This window comes from Urtica dioica, chromosome 9, assembly GCF_054948205.1.
Source record: "Urtica dioica subsp. dioica isolate 48M chromosome 9, U.dioica_male_clone48M_v1_H2, whole genome shotgun sequence".
Lineage (NCBI taxonomy): Eukaryota > Viridiplantae > Streptophyta > Magnoliopsida > Rosales > Urticaceae > Urtica > Urtica dioica.
This window is the reverse complement of record NC_142764.1, coordinates 10,709,646-10,729,447: the sequence shown is the minus strand read 5'-3', so window position 1 is coordinate 10,729,447 and position 19,802 is coordinate 10,709,646. Positions and strand designations below refer to the sequence as shown.

Here is a 19,802-nt window from a genome sequence, read left to right as displayed (position 1 = left end):
TAGCTCAAAACGAGCTTTTGGAAAAGCTGAAAAGTGATATGGCGCGGTGCGCCACTTATCAGGCGCGCCGCGCCCCTTAAGCGAAATCACATAGGCGCGCCGCTCCACATAACAGGCGCGGCGCGCCTCTCGTAAAATTTTGAAGGCGCGGTGCGCCTCTCTCGCGCGTCATCTCCTCGAGCTCTCGGTATAAATTTTGGCACCAGGGCGCAGCGCGCCATGTTTTAGGCGCGGCGCGCCTCTCGAGAAACGTTGACTCCATTGACCGTCGTTGACTTTTGTTGACTTGACTTCAAATGACCATAACTTGCTCGATTTAGCTCCGATTCAGCCCGTTTTCGCACCACCACCTTCTCATACTCTCTCAAACCTGAAAATTCAATAAAAACTACAAAATAATATCAAAAACATTAAGAACAAGCTTCGATTCTTATCTAAGAGTCATAGATAAGTGTGAATGAATCTCACTTATCACAAATCCAACAACTTATACTAAACCATAAATAACACATTATATATAGTTGACACTCAATAAAAAAAACGCCATCAAACAAGCACAATAATCATGAATTCACAAAAGACAAATTTTTAGTATACAATTATTATTTTCACAAAAGGACAAAAAAAATTATTTTTTATACAATAGAGGGCGTTTTTGTATAAATGCCTTTAAAACACATTATGTTGGACCTACCACTCCCACCATTCAAGATTTTATACGCTATTTCAAATCATCATATAACTTAGAAACATTCACAAATTTGAGCTAAAACCTATCAAAATCAACAATCCGAACACAAATTCATCTATACAAATCCAAATAAACTATTGTAACATTGCAACAATCAAACAAACCCAAAATAACATATAAAAAATTTAAAAATCAAAGAAGATTTACCTCGAGATAGTCGGCCGAGCAAGAACGGGGTCAGAGAGTATAACTACACAAAAAAAGAAACAAAATACAAACCCTAAATTGAGGTCGGATGTAATGATAGAGGCTTAGAAACAAGAATCCGACACTTTATATTGATTTTCAATCCACAATATCACCTACACAAACAAGAAATTTTTTTAAAAAAAATTGATAATATTTAAAAGAGAAAAAAATGAACACTAACCCGGCCGAGTGCAAAGACCACGAGAACAACCAAATCTAGGTTATTGGTATGGCCCGCGAGCAAGAACATGGTCAACGGCGATGGAGAGAGGCTTAGAAAGCACCTTGTGGTATGGCCAGCAAGCAAGAACATGGTCAATGGCAACAGTTTTCAAGGTCTTTTGAGAAGGTTAATCGGGGTGGTGGTGGTGGTGGAGATTGTTTTTCTTGGTCGAAAGAAGATCGTGACTTGTGAGGACAAACTCGACAGGCCACGGTCTCCAAGGAACGTTAGAAAGATCAATCTAGGTGGTGACGAATCTCCGAACAAACTCTTCTTATGGTGGTGAATGGATTGACTACTTGTAGTTTCCTTTCCCTATATAAAGTGAAGAGAAATAGGGAAAATATTGGGATGTTTCTCTATTGTAGGTGAAGAACTTGATAATGACATTTCAACAAGCTCTTAGACACCTTTGAGAGGTAATATGAAGCGTTGGCTTGTGTATGAGAGAATGCGTGGGAGAAATAAAATGTTTCTTCTTCAATTCTAGAGAGAAAGAAAGATGAATATTTTTCTTTTTATTGTGTGTCATTAAAGTATGAGAATGTGAGAGTGGGTTAGGAGATCTCCTCTTCAATTCTAGAGAGAAATGAACGAGAAAGTTTTTCTTTGATGGTGTTTTTGGTGAAAAATGAGTATGGAGATGTGAATGTTCTTGATGATATGGTGTAGTGGGAGAGGTATGTTCTTGATTAGATGGGTGATGAGCAAGGAGAAAGGGCGGTTCTAAAGAAATCTTTCTTGGGAGATGTGTGTTGTTAAGAGAATTTAGGTGAGAAAGGATTTAGGTTGAGTTTTGGCTATAATTTTTGTGCTCTCCCCTTCAAATGGTGGAACATGGGGTATTTATACAGTTTTTTTAGTGTTGGGATGTTATTGGTGGACTGTTGAACAACGCTAATTATTGAGGGAACTAGTGGCGTGGCATTGATTAAGTGTTAATATTGTTAATACTGAGTGTTGACTATGTAAATAGAGTCTGCTTGTATTGTAAGAACTAATTTAAGTAATGATATTCTTTTCTCTCAATTAATTATGTTCTTCATTTTAATATGGTATCAGAGCCATAACCGGCTTCGGATTTCTCGATCGATCTTTTCGATCGTTCTTTCCTCCTCTCTCTCTCCAATCCGATGGCGACAAGTTTAATTACTTGAAATGAAGCAGATCAATCTGCTCAGTAACGATCCAGTCTAATTGTCTTCAACTACTCATGATCTACCGTAACAAATTTAGATCTCAACAATTTTTAAATTTGGAGGAAGCAGATCTTGTCCATAGTTCGAGGTTACGATTTGGACGAATTCTTGCTCTGAACATCCAAACAGCCTCAGAAATTTTTGAAGATCAGCGATGAAGAACTGGAACGACCTAATCCTAAATTTTGACTTTTGGAGAGGCAAGATCAACTACTCATCTTGTGGCTAATCTATTAGGAATTCTTGCCCACGAGAAGATACTTATGTGAATTCTCGTTGAAATTATTAATAAAATAAAATTTGACATTTATTATCTATTTGAATTGAAAGCGTTATTTCTTATTTATTGAGATTTATTAAACATTCATTATTCCATAGCCTCAATATCTAACTGAGTCACCTGTTGGGCACCTGAGTTCGGATGGTGTGCTAAAACATGGTCGATGACTGATATACGCCAGGAAAACTATATTTGAAGTCATATATGTGGAACACATAGGTGAAGGCTGATCACTATGTGGGAGCATTCTACACTTGTGGTAAGTGTACGACTTGGACAGGTCTTGGTGTAGATGTGTCGTTTAAGGACCGTTACGACACACTAACCGATGCCACTATGATGGTCACAGTGAGACTTGATCTAAATCCTGAAGTGATCATGGACACTGGGTTATGTTACTGAGCTCTTTGACTCATTCGCTAAAAGGCTATTCATGCTAATCACATCTTATGTCTTGGGAGTCTTCTCAGAGCATAGTTCGAGTGGGAAATGATTTACAGGTACGGAATCCAGCCTTCCAAAAAGAAGATTAATGTTCTCTCACCTACGGGTTGATTCCAGAACCGATAGATTGCTAGCACTTTCGAAGTGAGTAACGTTCGAAAGAATCTTTCGCTAGGGAAGCAACAATGCTTAGGGCTGATATGTATCAATGGAAGTATAACGGAATAAATTGACTTATCTCGATACGGGTTGACCCTGGAGGATCTTGATCACGAACGGACTATATCAGTGGACACTCGTCACGATGAGTAAATATAGTTCTAGTATAAAGGAGAGTTCAGTCTTGGCTTACAAAGTAGAGTATTTCACCAAGATCAGACGAATCGATGAAAAAGGGAAAGGACTATTTCGTCTTTTTCATCGGATTTGTTAAGCTTCTATTACTAGGTCCATAGTCCCCGATTCGGCTATGATAAAGGCGGATAAGAACTTTCGTATAATAATGTTTATCATTATTAATCTCACTTGCTGTAATTATGATTGACAGCATTAATTCTGGAAAACGGGTATTCGCAGAATTAAATAAATATTTATGGTAGAATTGTTTATTTATTGTTTGATCAAGTAAATAAACAATTATTAATTATTTGTTTATTGTTGGACCAAGTAAATAAATGATTAATTGGGTTTTAAGCAATTGGGCGTTGCACACATGGAAAAGTCGAATTAGGGTTTTGGCACTAGGGAGTTGCGCAAATCACCTTGGCCGTGTGCCATCAAGTTCGAAAATTTCAAATCGGTATTTACCAATATTTTCTCTTTAGTTGTTTAAATAAAGGAGAGAGAATAATATAAGATATTGTATTTTATTCTCTCCTTATTTAAAGGAAAGTATTTAGGAGAATATATGAGAATATATTTAAAGGGAAATAATATATTCTCCTTTATTATCTCACTAAATAAAATATTCTCTATTTAAATAGAGAATAATATCCCATAGATATTGATCTGATGGATGAGAGAAAAAGTAGGATTCACTTGTTGAGATCCAAGGGCCTAGATTAAATCCTCTAGTGTGAACACAATAAAATGAAATAATATATTCTGGAAGGTTCCATGAATATCTCATTTTACTACTATAAATAGAGGTTCATGGGAAGGCAAAATTAAGCAATTAATTTGTGAAAAAATTCGTTCATTCTAGCCTCCCTTGGCCGTGCACTTCTGCCTCTCCTTCCCCTCGGAAATTCGTTTCCATTCTTAGTAAAATAAGAGCGAGATCTCGAAACACCTAGTTTCGTGATCTAGTGAGATAAAGACTATGCCCACTCATCTTTATTATTCGTCTCGGAGATTACGTTTCGGAATACTAAGGTGTCATCCTCGAGTCCTTCATCAAGACGATGCAAGGAGTACGCGATTGGTTTAGGAGCGTTCTGTAGCTGAACCGAAAATCAATGTAAGTATTCGTTTACTCTTAAATCGGTTGTTTGACATATATGCTCTCGTATAAAATTAATTAACGTAAATCTAGATCTTGTCATATAATCAATGAATTAATTAGCTCATGATTAGCGTAATTAATTACTTTTCCGCATTAATATGGTTATTTGGGAGAATCATCCCCCACATAATCATCGATGGCGGAGCATATCTTAGTTCGAGTTGTGAGCTGTGAAACTTCAGCTCGGGTCCGGTCGACGCTTGAAACTTACTTTCCATGCAAATCCGAGCGAAGGTAACACAATTTAGGAATCAACTCTCTAGGACTAAGAAGAATGACTCCACAATGAACGAATACTTGCTGAAAATCAGAAAATTAGTAGATCAACTCATTCATGTTGGAGTTTGGTTTTCTATACAAGATCATGTGAATGCTATTTGCGAGGGTCTCTCTGATGAATATGAGACTTTTGTGCTCACTACAGTTGCTTTAAATGATGTTCACTTTGAGGAAGAAATTGAGGCACTCTTGCTATCTTAAGAGGCCATAATTAAGAGAAAGCATGATGATCTGGAAATTGTGCACTCAAAATCGACAACACTGAATGTGAATTATGCAGCGATTTCACCACAGTTTGACAAAAGACGTGGTGGTGGTAGTCAATTCAGTTCTTCCTAGTACAACTATCCTCATCATGCTTCTCAGAATGGTGGAAACTTCTCTTCGCCACATCCGCACCACAACTACAGCTCTCAAGCCTTTGGTTCTCAGTCTAGAGGAGGTGGTGGTAACTACTGAGGTCGTGAACGTGGTACAGGCAGCGGATTCAACATTAATTCCAGGCCTTAGTGTCAAGTGTGTGGAAAACTAGGCCATCTAGCACTGTCTTGCTTCTATAGGTTTGATGAGTCCTTCAAAGGTCTATCACAACTCAACATTGTATACAGTCTAGTGGTCAGTTCAAGGACATTTGGCATCACTGCATATCTCAAATGAGGATCAACAGTCACATGAGTCCAGTTAGTACTCTAAGAGTCCTAACAATGGTAATTGGCACTATCCTGATGTTGTCAATGGTGCCCACAAGAAGAGTTGTAATCTTTATATTGTACATTTGATGTAATAAAGTCTCATGAAGACTCTTGCTTGTAATTGCTTATTCATTGATAAAAAGTTGAAACGTTCATTCAATCTTCCTTGTTTGAAGCTTTATGATAAAACCTTAGTCTTTAGTCCATAAACAAACTAAACAACTTACGAAGAGACAAATGTAGATTTGCATGAACAAACTCTTCGTAGTTTGCTTAAAACGATATATTCACAATCTAAGGGTCAAATGACTATTGACCCCAGTATGATTGTTAGAAGAGTCTATGATGTCTGGTTATGAGGCATTGAGAGTTGGAGACTTTATAGTTCTTCTAGGTATCTTCTGAAGGTACTGAATTGACCAGTGCACTTCTAGAGACAAGATAAGAACAAACCATTTAACCTCTTATGTCTCGAAGTCACTACGTATGAATTGCATCGTGCTTACCTTAATCCTGAAATAAGACATGTCATTTCACACCTTAGTATTCTCATTTGAGAAAGTCAGAGTTCGGACTCACTATGTGATTCCGAACAAGGCCTATTGGTGAAGTACTAAGTTGTGAGAATGTCATGAGTAACTTTGTGAAGTTCTCATAGATATGGAATTCATGTACAAGATTGCTGAAATGCAATGTATATCACCTCATGCTTTGTTCCTTGGAGTGTGAATAAATGAACTGGCCAGTGTCCAAATTGAGTCCTGACTCCTTTTGGATGAAACAATGTGACTTGTTAGCTCCTCGTCAATACATTGTTTCTAACTTATTCACAAGCGACAAAGGAGTTGAGGAAATAACAGCTAGAAGGGTAAAATGGTAATTTTGTAAATTCCGACTAGCTGATGATATTCATGAAGGGTAAACACATATAATATTCAGTGGATCCGCTCATCATAATTAGGTTGAATTCTTGAGTAGAAAATAAATTCATTTGAACCGAGAGATTTTCAGTGTCAACTCTTTAGTGGAGTCAGTTGACATTAAGCTAAACTTGGAAAAGGTTTGTGAACTTTTGAGTCCAAGTATTTAGCTAAAGCTTTGTTCATTTGGATCCATGAGGTCACTGTCACGAATCACATCGAGTATGAATAGTTAAACTGGAAGCTAAGTCAAAACAAGAACGAAAATTGTCAAAATGGTATTTTTTGTCTTTTGAGACATAGCATGAAATGAATGTCAGTAAATTTTTTGCCAAGGTCATTTGATGACCTAATAATACTCGGCCATGACTTGATCATTGGGCCTTGTGGATTAATTTCATTTCATAAGAATTTTATTGAAAATTCTTAATGGGCCTTTTTCATGTTATCATGAACAAATGAAGAAGCTTCTAGAAGCTCCTTCTAGAGACATGTTGGGCGCCCACCACTTAAGAGAAAAGAGAGAATATTTTGTGCATAAATGTATCAAGATACTTGCCAAAAGAAAAAGAGGAAACAAATTTGCATAAGGATGCTTAAGGGAATCGGCCAAGTAGACAAAAGGCAAGGCAAGGCAAGGAACAAAAAAAGGAAACAAATCCAAGCCTTCTAGAAGGCTGCCTTGGCCGAGTGAATTAAAGGGGAAGTGGGCAATTTTGCTCATGAATATGTGATATTCTATAGAAGAGGAAACTACCTTATTGAAGGTGAGACCTCTCCTATAAATAGGAGCCCCATTCTTCACATTTCATTCATCCCAAGTTTTAGAGATTGAGAGCTTCTCTCTCTAGCTTGGCCGCCCCTCTCCTCTCTCTCTCTAGTCAATTTCGTTTTATTGTTTTGGCACCTAGGTCCTCATTTGACCTAGAGTTTAGCTCTGCGACTTCAAGACTCGTTCTTAAGTCGTAGTGTTTAAAAGTGCCCACTCACTGATTCCTTTTATTTCGAGTGATTTAGTGATAGAAACTTTCGTGGTTGCTCGAGTTGCCGAGGAAGGAAGAGAGACGTGCTGCAAGGGGAGACGAACGTTATCAACCTTCCGAAGGCTCATCAACGTTCAAGCGTCTAAAAAGGTTAGTAAACTTCTATGCTCATAATAGTTTTTATTTATATGTACTTGCTCTTTGTCTAGGTTAGTAAAAAACTGTTTTTACTTGAAAAGAAAATTTTTAAAATTCCGCCGCTTAACGAAGCGTTAAACTTTTTCTTAAACCCTAGATCGTTTCCAACACCTGATTGGTATCTAGACCAAAGATCAAAATACCGTTACCGTTTCGAGACTCAGATTTTGCTAATTGGATTAGGATAGTTAATTAATGAATGAGCTGAACGGATCGGAGAGCTTTGTCACCAAGCCGGTAAGAGGCTAAGCTGAGAAGGTACTTAAGAATACCTAGTGTCTCACCTTCTGTACTGGGAGCTTTTCCGTGAAGGAATAATATTAGGATAATCAAGACTAGAATGTCACAAAATTCCTAATCACTAAGCTATATCGAAACTTATTGTTTTTAAGGGTAGCTTAGAATCACTCGAGCTTTTAATGTGATTTAGTAAACACGAGTGTATCACATAGATTAAAGTAAATGCTAGGAAATTAAAATATTAAAAGAATATTGAGTCTTAGGCCTCCAACATTGACACAACACCGTGAGGATGAAAGATCCCCTCGTGACTGGCGGTTTTCTAAACATGGTGGTCAGTTCCATTCTGAAGGGCTTTTCTTATTCCAATACCAAGGTTGTGTCTCTGACGATAGGGGGGAGGGTTGATCTCTGCGTGTACTAGTTATGCTAGTGCGTATGGGCTAGATTTCTTTCATTGAAATGTTGGGTCGACTCATGCATGAACCAACCGGTGGTTGCTCATGTGGCCAACGATTCCTATTAAAATGGTAGTTAGTGAGCATAGTTATGAAGGTACATGTACTGAGATTGTTCATTAATCTGAGATGGTTCTCATTTTCACTAGGTGTCTCCGTTACGTCACCAGAGTGAAAGGACTGTGACTATTAGTCGAATTACCTTGGAATATAAAAAACTGGGTCTTTTAAATCTTTAGTATTTTTCCCTGTTCTTATGCATTATGTTTTTTATTTCCTAAATTTATATGATGAATGTTTTTCTTTTTCAATAGTAATTTATGTACTTGTATTTTATTAATTTCAGCATGACTTCGACTTATAATCTCTTGAAGTATATTATGGATAACAAAATGAAGTCTGATGAATGCGCAGTTCTCTATATGAGAAACATGTCGGATTGGATGGGGATCAACAGTCACAGGAGTACAGTTAGTAATCTAAGAGTCCTAACAATGGTAATTGGCACTATCCTGATTGGTATCTAGACCAAAGATCAAAATACCGTTACCGTTTCGAGACTCGGATTTTTCTAATAAACTGTACTTCTAAATTTGCCATTATTGTTGAAGAATATCATCAAATATCGTATTTACCGAGAGCAATGCAGTGAACAAATATTTAAAAAAAAAATCATACATAATATAGGATAAAAATAGAAAAAGTCTACAATAATAGTTTAAAAAAAATCCAACAAGAACCTAATGAAATAGTTCAATACAAAGTAAAAGATCAAAATAATGATAATATTCATGTTAAAAATCAACTGATTATTCATAAACATTCATATTCTACAACTAATTTAACAAAAAAAAAACTCAAACACATTCAAATCTAAAACCTATTTTCGAATCTAACCAAAAAATTGAAAAAAAAAATTGGATACAAACTCAGATTAAACACAATAATGAAGTTAGAAACTAAGAATTTGAACTAAATCATCAAATCAACAAATTCCATGAAAAACACTAAATATCATCAGATTTTAAGAAGTTTTGGTATTTGACCACTTACCACGATGTTTCCGACGGAATGCAGTGAGAATTTGCCCTAAGAATGTCGGAAAGTAGAAGGATTCCTGTCCGGGTTACCTCGGAATCTGAGAAAAATTTCGGTTTTGTACTATCGGTGCCGAGACTCTAAAAAATATGGATTCCGATCCGGTTTTCGATCGGAATGCTCGGAATTTCAATCTTTGATCCAGACTCGGGTGCCACCAATCATGACACAGCAAACACTCAGAGTCTGAACCAGAAGATGGAGCATTTTGGTCTGGAATAGCTACATGTTGGTGATAGTAAGGGACTACTAATTAAACATATTGGTCAATCTTCTTTTGAATCTCCTTACATCAATCATACTCTAGATCTTAGGACACTTCTTCATGTGCCAGAAATTATAAAAACACTTCTTAGTGTGTCTTAAGTTTTGTCAAAATAATCGTGTATTCTCTTAGTTTCATTCTCTTTCTTGTTTTGTCAAGGACCAGATTACCTAGTTCTGAGTTGTACAAACTTTGGTGTTTCAGATTGGGCCACCCCTCATGTAAAGTGGTTCAACATGTTCTTAGTCAATGTAATATACCGTTTTCAATGAATAAAATGCCAATTGAAGTTTGTTCAGCTTATTGTTTGGGTAAGATTCATAAGTTTCCATACTTGCCTTCTGAACCTATATACACTGAGACCTTGTAGTTAATTCACACAGATCTTTGGGATCCCTCTCCTAATGTGTCTAAAAATAGGTTTAAGTATTACATCTCATTTGTTGATACCTATTCTAGATATACCTAGCTTTATCTGTTAAAGTAAAATTCTGAAGCACTTGCTACTTTTCAAAACTTCAAAACAATGGTTGAACTATAATTGCCTTATAAAATTTAATCTGTTCAATCTCATTAGATATGAGAGTTTATACTATTCACCATTTATCTAGAGTTTTTAGGAGTGTCACTCACAGAATTCCGTGTCCTCCACGCATGAACAATAAGGTCTGGTTGAGAGGAGACATAGGCATATAGTTAAAAATAGACTCACTCTATTGGCTCAGTCTAGTTTACCTTACAAATACTGGGATGAAGCCTGTAGAACAGCTGTATACTTGTTCAACAGACTTCCAACTCCTGTCCTAGGTGAAAAAAGCCCCATTGAGATTCTCTATAATAAAAAACCCAATTATTCATAACTTAGAGTCTTTGGTTGTGCCTGTTAGACAATACAATAGACACAAAATGGAGTTCGGGTCTACAGAGTGTATCTTTATGGGTTTTAGTCTAAATCACAAAGTCTATAAATGTCTTGATGGCAAGGGCAGAGTATATGTCTCTAGGAATGTAATATTTGATGAATCAGTTTTTCCATACAAAAAACTCTTTCAAAATTTTGTGCCTGTTCCTTCTACACATGTGAGTCTCCAATACATTCAGTCATTCCAATTGCGCCAAACACTTCTCCCCGTCATTCATTGAGTCATGACCAACATGTGGATATTGATATTTCTCTTACACCTATCAGAAGCTCAACTTCAGAACCATTGTGTGCTGAAATGTCTACTAAACCTCAAACAAGCTCAAGAGCTATAGCTGAGAGTCACAACTTGACTGCATCAACTGATGCTGTCAACGCACACTCTATGGTGACTAGAGCCAAAAAGGGTATTCATAAGCCAAAGGTATACTCAGCTTCAGTAGAACCTAACAGTGTACTTGAAGCAATGAACAACAGTGATTGGTTTGGTGCTATGTCTGCTGAGTATCTAGCACTCATGAGAAATGAAACTTGGTATCTTACTGAGTTTCCAACTGATAGAAGAGCGATTGGCTGTAAGTAGGTGTTCACTATGAAAAATAATCATGATGGCTTTCTAAACAAGTATAAAAGCAAGATTAGTTGCAAATAATCAAGTAGCTGGATTTGATATAATGATACATTTAGCCATGTAGCTAAGCCTACAACTATCAAAGTGGTTCTCAGTGTAGCCTTGACCAATCAGTGGATAGTGCAGCAGATAGATATCAACAATGCATTTCTGAATGCTGAACTGGATGAGGAGGTTTATATGGTCCAACTGGAAGGCTTTGAGGATCCTATTTATCCTAAGATGGTGTGCAAGCTGCAAAACTCCATCTATGTACTCAAACAGGCTCCACGTGCCTGTTTTGGAAAACTACAAGCAACTTTGATTCAACTAGCGTTCACAACATCAAAGACTGATCCTTCTCTGTTCCTTAGAGGATCAGGTCAGTCTCAAATCCTTGTCATTGTTTATGTGGATGATATTTTAGTCACAGGAGCAGACTCAGTAAGAGTTGAGAGTTCACTAACTTGAGCAAAGCGTTCTCATTGAAGGATGTTGGAGTTCTGAATTACTTCTTAGGTATTGAGGTGGTTCCTATGAATACAGGGTTGTTGCTGAATCAAGGGAAGTACATTCGAAAACTTCTTTCCAAGCCAAAGATGCAATATGCAAGATCTTGTTCTACTCCTATGACTAGTGGCACAAAGCTATCTGGTCATAGGGGTGACCAGATCCTTGATGCTCAACTGTACATGAGTATTGTAGGAGGGCTTCAATATCTCAATGTGACAAGACCAGAGATATCATTTTCAGTCAACAAAATGTGCCAGTTCATGCAATCTCCACTACAATCTCATCGGGTTGCTGTGAAACGAATCCCGAGATATCTTGCAGTTACAAATGACTACGGTCTTAAGTTGACTCCTTCACCGCACTACAACATCACAGGCTTCAATGATGCTGATTGGAGATCAGAACCTGATGATAGGAAGTCAAACTCATGATATTGTGTGTTTCTTGGATCTAACTTAGTATCTTGGAGCTCAAAGAAACAACACACTATATCTTGCTCTTCAACTGAGGTAAAATTTCGAAGTCTAGCAAGTATGGTGTCTAAAGTGACTTGGCTTAGTTCACTAGTTGCAGAGAGCTTGGTCTTTCGCAAACTAGGGTTCCAGATATGTGGTGTGACAATCTTAGTACTATTATTATCTCAGCTAATCCAGTTTTACACGCAAGGACTAAACATGTTGAGATGAACTTATATTATGTTCGAGATAAGGTGTTGCATAGTCAAATTCAAGTCAAGCATGTTCCAGTTTGTGACCAACTCGCGGATGTTCTTATCAAGACTATTTCAGGTTTAAGCTTCCCTTCTTTGCGTGCCAAACTCAAACTGATTAACAAATCCACTTTAAGTTTGAAGGGGGCTATTGAGGGAACTAGTGACGTGGCATTTATTAAGTCTTAGTTAGTATTGTTAATACTGAGTGTTGACTATATAAATAGAGTTTTCTTGTATTGTAAGAACTAAGTTCAGTAATGAAATCTTTTTCTCTCAATTCATTATGTTCTTCATTTTGATACCAATGATATGCTTTTTAAAGATGTCAAAGACTACATGAAGATCGTAATATTCGTGGAACGTCAATAGCGCCTGAATTCCTAGTCGAGGTATTTTTGGAAGAAAATATTGTACATCAAAATAATAATGAAACATCAAAAAAGGTGAAAGGTAGGTGCCAAAAGAATTCTTGAATCCCAAGAAGAGATGCTATACTTGAATTCCAGGAAGAGGAAACAGGTGAGTCATTCCTTTTTTTTTTTAGTTTTTATTTCTATTGTTGAGATTTAATTATAACATGGTTGTGGAGAGATTTGTGAGAACTGATCCGAGCTAGGCATTATTTTGAGTATGGGGAAGGGAGGGACTGTGAACGAGATCTGGCTCCAGGTGCTGCAAAAGCTAAGGTTGATCAGATCAAAGATCAATCAATACAAAATACTAGCCCAGATGAATAACTTACTGGACTGTTCCTGTCTTTGTTGAAACCATTCCGCGATTGTAAACATCTTATGAGGATCCCATTTTCCGACCATACGGTGTCCGTGGTTCGCAAAAATTATATTTTCATTTGTAATTATGAAATAATTTCATCAGGTTATGCATCATCTTTGTCGAGTTTATATGCAAAATTTCATATGCAAGTTCAGATCTTCACAACTTTGGCTTTGTTTAGACCTGTACTGAATCCATTACAAAAATAAAAATAAGAATAATAATAATTATTATTATTATTATATGTTTTGGATGTCAAGTTGTTCCTTCTTCTCAAGCAGCTTTTCGTATCTACCTATAGAGGGAATCAAGTATGAGCTTTTGCAACCGTTTTAAATGTAAACAACAAAAAAGAACATCTTCTAAAAGAAAATACACAATACAATGTATGCCTTCAAAGGAAATATTCCGAGTCCTAGAGAGACTTTCATGAAAATTGAAAGAGTGATTCACTGTCCATATAAAAAGCTTCAAGCTTCAGATTTTTAACCAGGTGGCCACTTTAGCTGCCTCCCACCAAGGACATGCAAGTGAAGGTGATATACTGATTGACCTTAAAACATAAAGCCGGAGATTCTTATCTTGATCAGTAACACGACTATTAGAAAAGGGAAAACAGATAATAAATGGTGAGAATAACCAACTTACAGGCAGTTGGACCACTATTGATGACCACACGAAACCCATCAACGATGCCTTCTTTCTCAGCAACTATTTTTGCAGCCTGAAGAAGTTGACCCAGTACTTCCGTATGTCTTGGTTCAGCCTGATGGGAAAGGAGTTGCAAAGATTTGAATGAATTTCTCAGAGCATTTTTCCCTAATTATGATGGTTGACATAGCGAAGACATCTCAAAAAGATTAGCACTGTAAAGAATTATATCACCAAATTGTTGCCTGTGATGAAATTTTGAGTACAAGCCACACCACACATGGAAGAATAAATGGGTCGGTCGGTGGTTCTATGGTTAAACATCAATTACAAAACCTTCTCATAATTTGCTTAATCTGGCCAGTGTTTTTCTTCAAATTTCCATCTATTGCCTCTTTTAGTTTCCTCTCTTTTGTTTTCCCTCTTTAAAAGAATTAAAGAATAGGAAGAGCATGAACTAACTCCTTTGCACATTCCAGACAAAAGTATATGTGAAAGTCTAACACCTCACTATCCTTTCTGGAAATAAAGCATAGGTTCAAGCTCTTTCAACCAAAAGCAGAAAGCAACGCATACACGGTTGAACAGAAAAAGCCACCTTTCCGAGCTGTGTCAATCCATCTCTGAGCTTTGGAATGATAAGAACGTGTACCGGAGCCTGTGGACTGATATCTCGGAATGCCAACACCTTGTCATCCTCATATACAATGTTAGCCGGGATTTCTTTAGCAATTATCTTATCAAATCTGAAAAGAAAAATAGTGCTTAGGAAACTCAAAATAAGTTTTCTTTCTTAACTCTTGGGAAAATTTCAATGTAACCCAAAGGTCCAAGTGAAGTTTCTCAGCCCACAAATTTCTGCATAAAATGTCAAACTTTAAGCAAATGGCATATGCGTACCAAGAGCAATATGTGGATACAGGCTCATAAGGACTATATACTGTCAGAAAATATAATTTCCATACACGCTCTGCCATGAAATTGATTGACCTTCGTACTCTAGTGATATCCAAATTTATGTGTATACAAATACGCCACAGACTGGAAAAACCTTTCTCTACAACATAAGAGCTGTGCTAACCAGTTCTTGCAGGTATCAGACTGCAACTGATACACTTTCATCATATATTTAGAAAATCCATTAAAAACTCTAGCAACCTGTTAAGAAAAAACATCTCTTGAAAAATCAAGCGTAGAGACAAAGTTCCATTTTATTCGGGTATAATTAAATCCCATAAACGCATCGACCAATATTCGAAAAGACTAAAGAGCATGCGATTAGTATTAATTTTTTTAATGAAGCAAGATCCGAGACAACAAACCACTGAAGAGCATGCTATAAATTCAATGTGATATCAAATCAGTTTGAATGTGTAATAGAATACCATACATAGTCGGAGCCCCAGTGTCTGCATTCGCTGCAGCTGCCTTTGCAGCCGCCTCTTCGTTGTTTGAAGCCTTAATATGGCACAATGACCTGAAAACATAAACTGAAGCTCTCTCATCTCATATTACATGACCCAGAATATCACAACAAGAGCACTGTTCGAATTGCTCCAAAATGATCCGAAATCGTTAAACTGACAACAGTGTATCAGCCTTAAGGATAAGACCCTAGAGCCAAGTCAACCGATAGAGTATCCCAAAGTAATTGGAAAAAATGATCAAGAGTTGAGAAGAACCTTCGCGGTTGAAGAGGAAGAAGGAGCTTTGCAAATGTGAGATTAGGATTGTAGGCTTTGACTGTAAAAAAAGCTCTCGCCGTGGTTGTGACACAATTCCTGTTTGGTTAAGCGAGAAAGTCTGAGGCTGAGAAGAACAAGAGAGCGTGGGGTAAGAAAGCAGTACTACCTGAGAAGAGAAAAGGAAGGGATTGTCGCCATTGGTAATTTTGAGACTCGCTCACACTGCCGAGGCAATGGCAGAATAACCTGTTGACATATTTTTATTAATAAAACAACAAGTAAAAAAAATTATTTACAAAATGACTTGTCAGATAAAAAAAAAAAAAAATTGATTTTAATAGAATCTCTTCACTTAATCAGAGAATCAGAGGAGGCTAAATTGACGAGGAGAGAGAAAGAGACCTTTTCTCTCGAACTCAAATTGTCCCGTACGTAAAACGATTTTTTTTTACTCCACTTGTTTTGCTTCCCGCCTCATTCAAAGAGGACATTTTTTTTTTCAGGTCTCGGAGCTCGTCGTCACTGGAGTTTTCTTGGCATTTGAAAAGTTTAAAAAATGGATTTTGAAAGATTGAAAGTGAATGGAGGAAAGGTCAAGTTTTTACAAAGGTAATGCTTTAAGATCTTGTTAAAGTTAAGTTAAAAAGTTTTATTTTATATATATAAGCAACATTTTTGCAAAAAAAAAAAAAAAAAAAAAAATTCATTAGAGCTTCCATTGTTGTTGCAGTCAGAAACAGCCACAAATACACAGAACAACTAACTTGTGTTATTTGTGGTTGTTCTCGGTTGTTCTATTTGTTATTTGAATGATAATTATATGATTTTTCAAGATAATTGTTTATATAAATACACTTATTATTAAGCTAAATACTTTAATACAATTTCTGGACAAATAATGAAGTGAAACAACTGTTATTCGACATGAACAACCAATTTTGTGCAGGAGCATCTTTATGGGTTCATGGTGGTTGTTCTTCGTTGTTTTTTCATTGTTGGTTCATATATGAAAGTATTTTTTCTTACATATGAAATAGGTTTCAAATGTACTTTTGTTATCCAAATAGTTTGTAGTTTTTAGAGGAGAAGTTGATGTATAATTATTATAACTTTGTTTTACAATACTTAGAGATCAACAATAATTATTAAACAAAATTATATTACAATCTTTTACAGATATGAGTTGCATTTACGTTCACATAGAGAGTGATGGAAAATGGGAAAATATTGATGGTGGCTCTTGGAAATGGATTGGAGTTGGTATGGTCAAAGGATTTGCAATTGAAAGAAGCACCAAGTTTTCAAAATTGGTTGATACAATTTATGAAAGAACAAACGTTGACTGAGAAAAAGTCACTATTGAAATAACACACAAACCCCCTAGTCACAGATTTCAAGACTACGTTGCGCCGGTTGTTATTTCAAATGATGCGGGTATTAAAGATTTGATGCTCTTTTATCGAGACAAAGAAGGAATGATTCTTTATGTCATGTATATAGAAACTAATGGAAATGAAATAGTGTGGATCAATGGTGATAAAGATTCGAGCAATGGTGATGGTGATCCGAATGAAGCATATGATGATTATTTTGATTGTCAAATTGTTAGAGATGACCTTGCGGTTGAATTGATCATTTGAATTTGTCCCATTCCGGTAAGCAACTGTCATATATTTTTTTTTACTTTCAAAATAACATTGCTACTATTTTTTTATGATTATGATTATGTTTATTATTGTGTGTCAGGTATAGATAATCATGCTATAATGGGAGATAATGATGCTATCATGGAAGATCGCGATGAGGCAAACAATGAAGATAGTTTGGGTGGAGATGATCATATACTTGATGGAGCTGAAAATATTTCGCAAGAATGTGACGACATACGTGAGACGGTTTATGATGGTCCTAGCCGAGGCCATGCCTTCGACGAACCTGGAACTGATTCACTCACAACTCTTCAAACTAAGAGGCATGATGGGTTTAATGTAAAAGTTGGTGATTCTTTTCTCAACAAAGAAGATTTTAGTCTCAAAGTGAACCTCATAGCCATCAGAGGAAAGTTCGAAATGAAAGTGGTCAAGTCAACAAAATCTTTGAAAGAAGTAGTGTATATTGATGCAAGTTGCAAATGGAGGTTGCGCGCGACAAAGGAGCTAGCCTCAAACACATTTATTGTATGAAAATACAACGGGTTCCACACATGTTCGCTAGAATATAGATCCATCCGTCACAGGCAAGCTTCGAGTCGTTTCATTGGTGCTCGCATGAAAGGACACTACAGTGAGTGCAACAAGCCTCCGGAGCCAAAAGTTCTTATGGGATTCATACAAAGCGAACTTGAGGTTAACGTAAGTTATTGGAAGGCTCGGAAGGGAAGACAATTTGCCAGTGACTTAATTAGAGGCATGCCACAATACAGTTTTGCAATTCTCCATTCATATTGTGACATGCTTAAGAAAGTTAGCAAAGGATCGATCAAATGCATTGAAGTTGATTCACGTAGCAGGTTTAAGTTTTTTTTTTATGGCTTTAGGATCAGCCATTCGGGGATTTCAAAACATGAGAAAAGTTGTTGCAATCGATGCGGCGTGGATAAAAAATAAATACAAAGGGATATTGTTGGTTGCCACTACACAAGACACTAAAAGCCACACCTACCCTATCGCTTGGTGTGTGGGAATGATACAGAGAATATCGATTCTTGGTCTTGGTTCTTGGAGAAGCTGCAAGAGGTGATACCGGATAGTCCAGAATTATGCTTTATTTTTTATATGAATCAGAGTATTACAAATGCGTTGTCTCGAATTTATCCTATGGTGCATCATGGGGCTTGCTACTTCGATGTTATGCTCAATATAAAAAAGCGCTTTAGGAGTTCAACATCAATTGACTTATTCAAGAAAGCTACTTTGGCATACCGTATGGATAAGTTTTGGGGGCATTTTAATGTTATGCGCGAAAGACATCCTAAAGTTGCCAAATATCTTGAAGATGATGTGAAGTTTCAAAATTGGTCTAGAGCTCACTTTACCGGCAATAGGTATGAAGTTATGACTACTAACATTGTTGAGACATTAAATAGTATGTTGGAGGATGCTAGAGAGTATCCGATAACTTCGTTGATCAATTTTATTGTAAAAAAGATGGGGAAATGGTTTTTCAAACAGTGACAGGAAGCAGAAGCTATAACTACACCAATCACACCAACAATTGACAAAAAAACTCATAGCAAGATTCGATTTGGCTAGCTCATTATCTTCATACCAACTGAATGAGGAAGAATATGTGGTGAATGGTGATGTTTTTCATTTCGAACGTGAACTTGAGAATACAAAGTTGTACTTGTCGAGTCTTTGATCTTGGAAAGATTCCTTGCATTCATGCCATAGCGGCCGCAAAGCTTCAAAACCCGGATGAAGCTAGAGCATATGTGTACAACCTTTGCTCCAAATACTACAACCCAAAATATAGGATGTTGGCATATGCTGAAACTATTTATAATGTTCCTTCGGTGTCTCAATGGATCAATATCCCGAAGGAAGTTAAAGCTATACAAGTTTTGGAGCCGGATGTGAAAAAAGTCAAAGGAAGTTCAAGATTATCTCGATTTCCATCTCAAGGTGAGTTTATATCATAAAAGAAAAAATACAAGTGCACGGTATGAAAGAAAGTATGACACAATTCAAAAAATTGTACAAATCGTCCATAACAATCTCATGTAGGAACCGACGACAACGTACATTGACAATTTGAGTTTACCTTTTGTTCAATATAAATATTTGACTTGTTCCTTTTGATTATGAATATTCTGAATTGTTCTCATTATTTTGAATTGTGCAAAGTCTTGGAACAACAAGGGTTGTTCTTAGTTAATTTTGCGGTTGTTCTCCATGCTATTACAAATATTGAAGACATCATAGGATATACATAATAATTTTGATGATCTATCATGGGCAAATTCTTTGAACAACATGGGGTTGTTTGCAATCTATTTTGCGGTTGTTCAGTCTTATTTGTCGTCGTTCTCCATACGATTACAAATATTGAAGACATCTTAGCGTATACATAATATTTTTGATGTCTTGATCATGGGCAAAGTCTTGGAACAACAAGAGGTTGTTCGTAGTGCATTTTGCGGTTGTTCTATCTTATTTGTGGTTGTTCTCCATACTATTACAAATATTGAAAACATCTTAGTATATATGTTTG

The 19,802-nt window shown here is 36.6% G+C and overlaps 1 protein-coding gene and 1 pseudogene across 1 annotated transcript; one reads left to right on the top strand and one right to left on the bottom strand.

Moving 5' to 3' along the window:
* Positions 1-13,467: 13,467 nt before the first annotated feature.
* Positions 13,468-16,115, bottom strand: LOC149384898 (HISTIDINE TRIAD NUCLEOTIDE-BINDING 2). The gene is made up of 7 exons (XM_089626024.1): positions 15,993-16,115; positions 15,757-15,836; positions 15,588-15,686; positions 15,296-15,382; positions 14,504-14,651; positions 13,903-14,020; positions 13,468-13,807 (listed from the first exon to the last, which is right to left on the bottom strand). Exons 2-7 carry the CDS (start codon positions 15,786-15,788, stop codon positions 13,740-13,742), a joined length of 552 nt encoding a protein of 183 aa, XP_089482150.1. The 5' UTR covers positions 15,789-15,836; positions 15,993-16,115; the 3' UTR covers positions 13,468-13,739.
* Positions 16,116-16,768: 653 nt separating this feature from the next.
* LOC149384897 (uncharacterized) lies at positions 16,769-19,257 on the top strand (annotated as a pseudogene).
* Positions 19,258-19,802: the final 545 nt, after the last annotated feature.

What these genes read in the sequence shown, in the direction of transcription:
- LOC149384898 (XM_089626024.1), bottom strand. Translation starts at nt 15,788, where the DNA reads ATGGCGACAATCCCTTCCTTTTCTCTTCTCAG. An exon ending in CCTTCCTTTTCTCTTCTCAG is followed by an intron (nt 15,687 to 15,756) that starts GTAGTACTGCTT and finishes TTAACCAAACAG; the next exon opens with GAATTGTGTCACAACCACGG. An exon ending in CTTCCTCTTCAACCGCGAAG is followed by an intron (nt 15,383 to 15,587) that starts GTTCTTCTCAAC and finishes TTATGTTTTCAG; the next exon opens with GTCATTGTGCCATATTAAGG.